Source organism: Argentina silus (genome assembly GCF_951799395.1).
Source record: "Argentina silus genome assembly, chromosome: 18".
NCBI classification, from domain to species: Eukaryota; Metazoa; Chordata; class Actinopteri; order Argentiniformes; family Argentinidae; genus Argentina; species Argentina silus.
Window position 1 is genome coordinate 5,909,126 of NC_139672.1, and position 10,031 is coordinate 5,919,156.

Consider the following 10,031-nt stretch of genomic DNA (forward strand, 5'->3'; position numbering starts at 1 on the left):
ACAGACATTTAAGACAGACATTCAAACATGACATATGCTACACACATTTTAACAGCCATGTTCTATTTCCTCTTACCTGGGTCAGTTGACACCCTGAAATGAGATAATCAAGTTACATCTAGCATCCTGCATGTTGAAATCCGTGAGTTTGCCCCTTGTCCCTTCAGGGGTATCCCCAGCCCCGAGGGCAGAAGAAGAAGAAGGTGGTGAAGTACGGGATGGGAGGCATGATCGTGGCCCTGCTCATCTGTATCGTGTGGTTCCCCCTCCTCTTCATGTCCCTGGTCAAGTCTGTGGCTGGGGTGGTCAACAAACCCCTAGACGTCTCCCTCAAAATCACACTGGCCGGCTTTCAGGTATTACACCAACCCCTAGCCTCTACCACTGAAACTGTCAGTTTCAACCCACTGATCATTCCCATGGCTATTTTGGGCTGAATCCTAACTTGAGATACCCGCTCATAGCTTGAATTTGCACATAAACCAGAAATGCCAAAAATAAGTGTGTGTGTGTGTGTGTGTGTGTGTGTGTGTGTGTGTGTGTGTGTGTGTGTAGATCTCACAGTAAGTTAGGATTTGACCATCTATGAATAAATGACACCTTACGTTGTATTTTACAGCCTATCTTTACCATGAGTGCTCAGCAGAACCAACTAAAGGATGTCTCCGAAGTTGAATTTGGTGTCTTCAAGAAGGCATATGACAATAAACCTGTAAGTACATGGTACAGTACAAGGATGTTTGAAGTTTGATGTTTGAAGCGAACCATGTAGATGGGAATAAGAATAGCTATTTTTTTATTCTAAACAAGTGTGTGAACGAGTACTGTGACATAGATCATGACATGAAATCAGCGTTGACGTTTTTATATTTCCCTCACTCTGTTTGTTTTGTGCCTCTTCAAATCTTGTTTTCCCAGGAAGCCATGACGTGGCTAGAGGGGTACTTGCATGAGGACCTGACCATCGCTGAGCTGGAGGGAAGCTCCAACTCCCTGTGGACCATCAGCCCCCCCAGCAGAAACAAACTGAAACAGGTCCTCGGCATTGAAGACACGTTCCCCATCACCGTGGCCTGGTCCATTCAAAGGTAAGAGCTCAGGTTACTAGTCAAAAAGAGAAAAAGAAAAAAGAATATCATCTGAATATTCATGCAGATTTTCTTCATTGTCTTACCTACAGGAACCTCACACTTGGAGCTAAACTTGAAACGGTGACGTACAAGGAAGTAACAAACCTGGATGAGAAGACGAAGCTGGAGCTCAAACAGCTGTTAAATGGGACCAGGAGCGAAGCTGTGTGAGTGTGTGTGTGTGTGTGTGTGTGTGTGTGTGTGTGTGTTCTCCTCAGGTTCCGTCTGAATGGAACAGAATCAGATGGAACCTGAGGAGAACAGACACACACACACACACACGTGTGACCATGCCTTCTCTAGAGTTAAAGGATACGTTTTTTTCCGACAAAAATTCAACAGATCTTGATGTATAAGGCATGTTGTACAATGGTACAGAGTAGACCCTTTTTATTAATTTTTTGCTTGGTTTTGAGAAACTTACCGGCACCAGCGATCCCCTCATCTATGGGGTGCTGTTTGGAAGGTTGATTCATCCCTTTGTACAGGCGTGTTATCCCAAGATTTCGATAAATCTGACTAGATTTATAAATCGGGTCAAAATAAGTACCTCTTTATATGTGTTTTTTAATTAACCATTTACTGTGTCTGACACATCAACTGAATTAATGTGATAGATTTATTTATTCTCAGTAACAGCCTGCTCTGTTCTTTTCTTCTGCAGGGTTATAAAACATGTTTTCCCGCGTTATCTCCGAGCCCCCGGTGATTCCGATGCCAAGCCCATTGATCAGCTTTATAGAAGTAAAGCTGTCAAGATGACATCTAACTGTTATATTCCCCTCACTCACTGTAGACCTGTAGTTACAGGGTCTCTCTTTGTGAGCTCCAAGTGTTTGTTGTTGGACTGAATATATGTTTGATGTGTGGTGTGTTTATCTTTTGTAACTCCTAACATGTGGCAAAGGCAAAGGAAGGACACATTATATTGTATTGTGTTATATTGTATTGCATTCGATTCTATTCTATTGAATTCTACTGTGTTGTGTAATTTATCTTTCAGATAAGAAGTTGTTGGACCTTACCCTGAACCTGGTGCGACTCGAGAACGACACAGGCGAGATCCAGGAGTGGTGGATAGTCGACCATATAGAAGCGAAGAGGAAACCTGAGGAGAGCCCAGGCCTGAAGGTGTATGTGTTCAGTGACCAGGTCAGCCCTCCCAGTTTAGGCTTCCTGGCTGGATATGGGTGAGTACACCTCCTGTAGCAGACTCATATCTGCCGGTCCTTTGGTCGAAATTGCCTAAAATTCAAACATTGTTTTGTGTTAATCTATGGCTCCCTTATGATTTGTTTGTGTGCCATTTGATAAGTTCCATGTCTACTCTTAGTTATGTGATAGTTAAGTGTTACTTTTAATCTGATGAAATACCAGTAAGCAAGCAATACAAACCGTATGGGTCACAGTTACGTTATCTCTCTATCTCCCTCCCTTACAGGATCATGGGGTTGTATGCTTCAGTGGTGCTGGTCATCGGCAAGTTTGTCCGAGAGTTCTTCAGTGGCATCTCTCACACCATCATGTTTGAGGAGCTGCCTAACGTGGACCGCATCCTCAAGCTGTGCATGGACATCTTCCTGGTGAGAGAGACAGGAGAGCTGGACCTGGAGGAGGACATGTACGCCAAACTAATCTTTCTCTATCGCTCACCAGAGACCATGATCAAGTGGACCAGGGAGAAGTCCCAGTGAACCTCTATCGCCATTGGCCAGAACACTAACTAGGCAAAGATGACCAAGGCGAAATGCAGCAAAGTAACAGGGGCTTCTCTCTTGGTGTGAGTGAGTGGGTGGGGATTAAGCAGTAGCCAAAGAGCTCTCGTGGTGAGAGTATCAATTACTGCCCCGCAACCCTTCAGTACTCAGTACTGTAGAGACCACCAATGTGTGAGAGGACCAACTTCCTCCCTGTCCCTGCCGCTTTATTGGTTGTCTTCTATGACAGTGATGTGGATACAGTGTTATTAAAGGGCTTCCCACCAATGGATGCTAATAACCATGATGATGAACATTTTGGGCTTTGAATTGCAACTGTGCAGCTCAACCTTTCCAAGTGGAGCTCCTGGGTCATGGGGTTGTGCAATATTAGAACTCTCGTCCTCCATGGCAACCTGGTGTGTGGAAGGATGGACAGGATGGAGAGGCAGCTTCTGGCCAATAAACAGACAGTACACCCCACTTTTTAATGTCTAGGCTGAGGAGAGAGACACCGAGATACACTGATAAAAAGCATTATTAGACAATCTATACTTGCCTTATTTTTGTTTGTATGACAAACTGAACCTGTGTTCATTATCAGATTTATCTCTCTCAGGAAAAGACATGACTCCATGACACCATGAAGAGGTTCAGTTTTATTCATATGTTCAGAGCAGAATCATTGATATGTTATGGTAGCTATTGAAGGATGAAATATCTACAAGAATATGAAATCGAATAATTAAAAAGGTAACAAAATGTTATATAAGGCATGAAAATGTTATGGATAGTGGTCAAAGGAGAACCTGACGTGAGTGACCTTATTGTGTTTTGGGCAGAACCAGATACTGCCATGATGACTTTTCAGATGATGGAAATAAGCAGGAAACAATTTTGGATAATCTTAGCGATACAGACTATGTTTGCAATGGATGTAATAAATTGATAATCTTATAGTTAATCTTCTCCACTTTTACCAGAGCCCAGGGGAGGGCTATTTTGAATCTGGGTATCATGATGCTACTAATGTATTTACCTGTACTGTAGACTGTTGGGCATCATCACATTTCACCTTTCACAGTTTTTAGATTTATGTAGGCTACTGTACAGTAGAGTCCACAACCAAATATTACTTCAGTTCCATCATCAGGAGAGTGACAAGAAGAGGGTAGTAACAGAAACGAAAAATACCCCATCATCAACACAAAATACATACGCCCTTTTGGTCCAAACTATGCATTAGAGGACATTTTAGCATGAAAGAAAACGTCATTATTGTCATGAGTAATTTTCATTACATGTACAGTACATACCATTTTGGGGGAGGGGTATGGTGGGGGAATAAAATGTGAAATACCAAGTTGACTGTGTACCTGTGTGTTTAAATGAAATGTGGTATGGTAGTGGTCCAGTGGTCTACAAATAAAACATCTGGAAAAGTAAAGTTCTGGGTTCTGGGTTGGTTGCAATTGTACAAATGATCACTCAGAACTATTTCTTCAGAGGGATTTATAATTAGCAATATCAATGCACTGGCAACAGGAACTTTGCATTGAATGAGGCAAGTTGCAAAAGGTTTATCATTTTTATTTCCAACATTTATGTTCACTCAAGTCGGGTTTTGATCTCACTTAATGCACATACATCACAGAGTTATTGGGAATAACGTCACAAAAGCAGCACTAGTGCGCATTAAGACTCCAGTAAAGACAATGCTTAACAGAAGGGGAGAGGAGAGCATCAGACCAACTGCGCTCTCATAACAAATACATAAAGACTTCAACAGCCATTACATGACCTTCCTTTCCAAGTCACGTTTCTGTATAGAACAGCTCCAATTGCTCTCGCGCTTTAAACATGGTCATTAATTTACAGCCTCATTAGATTCAACTAACAGTATGTACAGTTCATAGACCACACAGAAAACATCACTGCTGCACCACAGAGAATATGATTATTGCTGTGTGTGCAAGAAAGGGGTGATTATGTGGAATGTACAATAAATACACAACAGCACAAACGATACACAATACACAGTTCACACTGTGGCTCCTTTTAACATATTCAGTGCCACTGTACAACTGTCTCTATTTGACTACTATATCAAATACGTTTAATTGCCACTGTATCCATCTGTTGCTTAAATTAATCTTTCAAAAGTGCTGTTGCAGAGGATTGTTTCTAACGTGAGCATTTACATAGGCCTACAAGCATCAAAAACACTTACGAACACCAAACGGTAATGTTTTCTGAATACACCATCAAATAAGATTTGGAACAGAAGTGCTACAACCACGGAATCACCTGAATATGATAATAACATACATTTGCTGAATGAAAATAATCACACGGTCCCTTTTTCTATTTTTGGTCATTCTGCTTCTCATTTCAAGAGTGTCATGATGTCATAACAACTGGACCATGAGGTCAGTTTGAAAGAATACGATCCTGCCACATCCACTCTGAGGTAGACGTATGGAAACAGTCTACAGCTGGCTAAAGGGCTCCTACTATTGTCATATCACCTCTACTGTATGTACTACAGCTAAATGGCATATATACTGTATGTAAAACCATCTTCTTGCTTTCTGACAGGTTTGTAGTCATAGATTTCATTACATTTGTTTCTCTTCTTTCATACTCATACCATTACAGTGATACTATATCTGTTTTCATATAACATCAGTTATATCTTCTTTGACCAGCCAAAATCATAAATTACACTGAATACGTTATTTCTGTACAGACGCATCCATACAAATAATAATAATAATAATAGACAACTATATCATATATTCTTACTCATTTACATATTTGGAAACAGATCATGATAAGTGAACAATATAACTTTTTTTTTTTGTTCACATAGCTACAACTGCACCATTATAACAATGTTCATGATCTGAAAGTGACATCTATAAAATAATAAAATAGATAACAGAACATTGACATGAAATATATTTTCAATAGAACTCTTAACATACAGGTATAAATATGATAAATATGTGCACATAAAAAGTGAAATCCTGTGAGATATACAGTATGTCAGTAGAGACCAGAGACAACTCTGTACAATACTTAATAATACTTCACATATACAACTGGGGGAATGTGACTTTGTTGATGTAGAGAAGGAGAAATTGAAGACCATCAAGCTGGACCGGTGTAAGGGAGGGTTTACTGCGTACCTGATATAGACCCACATTTTTCACTGGGAAAGTGTAGACATTGTAGACACAGAGAGACTGATGGATTCAGCACTCTGGCGGCTGAGTTTAACACAGCCCTCCCTCATACTCATCCTCTTCAGCAGCAGGTGCTCCGCTGGCGCCATCTTGTGGAGCTGCAGGGGGCTTCTTCTTCTTGGTGCCGCCTCCTGGTACCCTCAGGGATATGGCCAACTTGGCGTACTGAGGACAAGGAGAAAGTGAGGAATTGGTGAGAAATGACTTGGGGGACATATGGAAATTGTGATAACTCTGATGCTAACCCTTTTGAGACACTGACTACGGTAAAGATGAAGATGTGAAGGTAAACTCACGTCGTTGTCCATACACTTGAGCAGGGGAGAGTTACACACGCGGTGGACCTGGTCCTCGTCCTGCTCGTCGTACCCCTGCAGGAGCGTTTCCATGGCAACGCAGTCTTCACTCGTATTAAAACCTGGGTAGCTGGAGGAAATTACAACAGCACCAGTGTCACAATACGCCGTTGCAGTACCGTACAGTATTCAACTACAGTACCAAACAAGTGTACAGTAAACATGTTGTCTCCCACGAATGATGTAGCGCCCCTCCTTGCGTGAATTGATGACATGAAAACATTTGCGGAACGTGTAGTGATATTTGATAGTTCTGGAAACAGTAAATTGGCTAAAAGTCGCGGTCTGAAAAGGGTTGTACTCTCTTTGCACCCTATTATGACGTTTTTAATCATAACCTATCACTTTTTACCCGCAACCGTCACAAGATCAGTCACCTTGAATCTCCTAACACCGGATCTGGCAAGACGCATCATTCACCCAAGTTTCATCAAAATTGGGCCAACCAGTGTAATTTTGTAAATGCCACATCTGTATGACAAGATACATCATTCACCCAAGTTTTGTCAACATTGTCCTAGTGGTGTAGGACATAAAGCATGTCACATACGAACGAACGGACAGAGACCAATCCATAGTATGACAATTAATTTAGGAGTACATGTTTTGTGTTCCATCAATAACTGACTGAGTCAAAGACTGACAGAGTATGATGTATTCACACATAAGCAGCTCCATACCTGTAACTCTCTCTGACACATTTATCAGCAGCCACAAAGTCGTTTCTGTGAAGATGAACCAGCACTTGTGCAATCGTTTTCTAGGAGATAAAAGCCCATATCAATACAAATGATCAATATGCACCGCTTTGCAGACAGTCATGAGACAGTCGGAGAGTCATGTGGTAAGACACCTCTATGTCATGCCAATACATGGATTGCATCACAAAAAATACGGTAGCAGTGTAAAGATTTGCCATGACTCATCATTGATACACAGTATTATGGCGTGGCTTACTCAGTAAAATTGCCACACTATTTCTGTCCTAGTGATCAGAAAAATAATATATATATTTTTTTTTATCGTCACCCACAGCAGAACACCTATTTTCTATTTCTATTTTTTACTGAAAAATACTGCTCTTTAAGCTTACACATGTATTAAGCATGCAAATGCAAAAGATTTACCTTAAAGCATGTCGGATAATTCTCCATGTCTCTGTACATGTTCTTCTCCTTCTGAAGAGCAACTGCAGCGTCGTCAAGCCTGTTGGCAAGGAAAGAAAGAAAGGGGTGAGAATGAGAAGAGGTCAGCCATGAGGTCAGCCATGACTCTACATACTATGGTCTTATCTTTACCTGCGTAACCTGACGAGGAGTCTGGAGGACTTCCCCAGTAGCTCAGCCGACTGGCGCAGACGGTCTTCGTTCTACAGACGGAACGAAAACACGGATGTCTTGTCTTTTAGTTGAAATAAAACTGTCTCAATCTTGACGTTTGCTGTAATGACTTGTCAGTGAGGATTGTCAATAATTGTCGGTGCCGCCAAGTAACTTACTTCAAACACCCCCGCCGCCTGCTGATACAGGTTCACAGCTTTCTCTAAGTTCATGGGTTCTATGAGTCTAAACAAAAACAAAACAATAATAGTATAGTATGATTGACACATCACACCCTGGGGAAGTTAATCAGAACAATTGCAGAATGTACAGTATACTTGAATGTGTGTGTAAACTGTAGTTATGTAGTGTTGTTGTGTTGCAAGCGTTAAGAAGACCCTCGAGAGGGACGTCGAGAGCTTACTTTCCAGCCCTGTCGAGTGCCATGGCTGCAGTGTCAGGAGTTCCATTCTCCACATACATCATGCTGGCTTTCTCAATTAACTGGATGGCCTCTGGCATCTTTTTCAGATCCTGTAGGAGAGCAGAGAGAATGACAGGACTGAAAACAATGGAGCAATGCTCTCAGTCACATACTGCATGAACAGTTCCTATTCTTTCACACCTCTTGTAAATTGTATATGTTGGTCATGTTGCTGCTGAAGATTCAGTAACTCACCTTCAACATCATACCTGCTTGCTCAATTGCCCTGAAAAATAAATATACATCTTACAAAAGAAGCAAACGTTTCAGGTATGAATATTATGTATAACATCATATATATTATTTATATATGAGTAGCTACTTACTTTGCAGCATGAAATAATCTGTGGGTTAAGTTAAGAAAATCTCAAGGCATGGTTAAAGCAATCCTACTACACTTGAATCCTTCAGTTAGGGCCATTGGTACAGTATGTAAGGAAAGGATACGCTTTATTTTCTGTGTGGTACTCAGCTTCCTTCAGGTAGGCATCCTTCGCTTGCTCAAACTGCTTGGCATTTTTGAAACACACAGCTGTAAATACATGTATACTGATTATTGATGAGACATGGCACTGAGAGGATTTATACACAGGCCAGCACCGAACAGCTCAGCTCAGTAGCGTATGAAGGTTATGTGTATTTCAATAAGTTACAATAGGGGCATTCTTACCTGCTTTAGCATATTCTGATGCAGCACTGTCAAAATCCGGCTTCCACTTCGTCATGCTTGTTTTTAAACTGCGCAAGGACACAAAAAGACAAACGTTCATCAAGAAATCAAGATGCCCTCCTTGTCATCAAAGCTGACATAACATAGACAGCTAGGCCTAACTGCAATTTTATATATAGTTTATTATTATTATGTATTATTGACAAGAACAGAATCCATCTGTGACCTTGGCTTGACATGGTTCACTGACCATCATTTGTGACAACCAAGAACTGTGCAGCCAGCGGCCTTGGCTTGTGTGGCTCGACTGAGGATGAATGACTGAATGATGCACCGGCTGGCTGGCCAGATCGTGCTGTATTTCGTTTCTGGAACTAATTATAATAATGTACCTGCTTCATAATACTGCGCTATTTAGCTACCAACTAGTAGTCAACCAACTGCTATCCAGCTGACAGACTAGACATAGATAATAGCTGTAGAGTACTGACGCGCTATACTATCACTGACTGGCTTTGACAGCTAGCTCGCTGGCTGGCTAAATCAAAACAACCGTGGTAGTTAGCTATTGCCTTACCATTTATCCGCTTTTGCCATGTGCTCATGCGCTTCATTTATTTTCTGTGCGGCCATAGTGTTGCCGTTGTCTTTTGTTTTTTTTTAGGAAAAATATTAGCTAAGGACGATGATAAACATATGCGGTCGAAGACTGGGGATTAGAAAATGACCTCAACGTCACAATGTATAACTACGGATGCCGTTTGGCGCAAGATTCAAGAAGTATGACAGTGCCTTCCTTGAGCGCAATGCACCAACAATAATAGCCTACTGTACTTGCACTTTACTTGGGTACATAATGTAAACTGGGCACTGGGCAGCTAGGGTTTCTTTTGTTTCTTGTTTGCCTCACTCTCAATCAAATTTCAATATCAAATTGTAAGATTAGGTTTTTTAATGGATAATCACTTTATGTGGGCTTGCATACTGCAAAATAAGAGTGAGGTTTCGATTCCTGCAGATTAAGATTAAGGATTGAGTTGAATAATAAGGTTGAAGAGTTAGGGATTACCTTTGAGTTTTGATATATGCTCTGGGTTTGTGGTATGAAGGGTAGGGTAAGGATTGGA

The 10,031-nt window shown here is 41.2% G+C and overlaps 2 protein-coding genes across 2 annotated transcripts in view; one reads left to right on the top strand and one right to left on the bottom strand.

Moving 5' to 3' along the window:
- Positions 1-4,149, top strand: part of piezo2b (piezo-type mechanosensitive ion channel component 2b) — a gene marked incomplete at its 5' end in the record, with an annotated part of 49,981 nt that extends 45,832 nt beyond the window's left edge. Inside the window, 7 exons of the mRNA XM_083690458.1 lie at positions 168-356; positions 620-712; positions 919-1,088; positions 1,181-1,297; positions 1,795-1,874; positions 2,134-2,320; positions 2,572-4,149. Of these exons, the coding sequence (XP_083546584.1) occupies positions 168-356; positions 620-712; positions 919-1,088; positions 1,181-1,297; positions 1,795-1,874; positions 2,134-2,320; positions 2,572-2,824 (1,089 nt within the window). The 3' untranslated portion in view covers positions 2,825-4,149. The remainder of the gene's footprint in view (positions 1-167; positions 357-619; positions 713-918; positions 1,089-1,180; positions 1,298-1,794; positions 1,875-2,133; positions 2,321-2,571) is intronic.
- Positions 4,150-4,411: 262 nt separating this feature from the next.
- On the bottom strand, positions 4,412-9,614 carry napgb (N-ethylmaleimide-sensitive factor attachment protein, gamma b). The gene is made up of 12 exons (XM_083690557.1): positions 9,482-9,614; positions 8,905-8,972; positions 8,682-8,766; positions 8,561-8,578; positions 8,430-8,460; positions 8,175-8,284; positions 7,930-7,996; positions 7,730-7,800; positions 7,559-7,637; positions 7,112-7,191; positions 6,372-6,501; positions 4,412-6,240 (listed from the first exon to the last, which is right to left on the bottom strand). Exons 1-12 carry the CDS (start codon positions 9,535-9,537, stop codon positions 6,106-6,108), a joined length of 930 nt encoding a protein of 309 aa, XP_083546683.1. The 5' UTR covers positions 9,538-9,614; the 3' UTR covers positions 4,412-6,105.
- Between the last annotated feature and the right edge of the window lie 417 nt (positions 9,615-10,031).

Bases quoted from the DNA above. Each gene is read 5' to 3' on its own strand.
- napgb (XM_083690557.1), bottom strand. From the start codon at position 9,537: ATGGCCGCACAGAAAATAAATGAAGCGCATGAGCACATGGCAAAAGCG. The intron at 8,285-8,429 runs GTGAGTTACTGA...GCTCTCCTACAG, and splicing joins AAGCAGGTATGATGTTGAAG to GATCTGAAAAAGATGCCAGA. The intron at 7,997-8,174 runs GTAAGCTCTCGA...GTTTTTGTTTAG, and splicing joins GCACTCGACAGGGCTGGAAA to ACTCATAGAACCCATGAACT.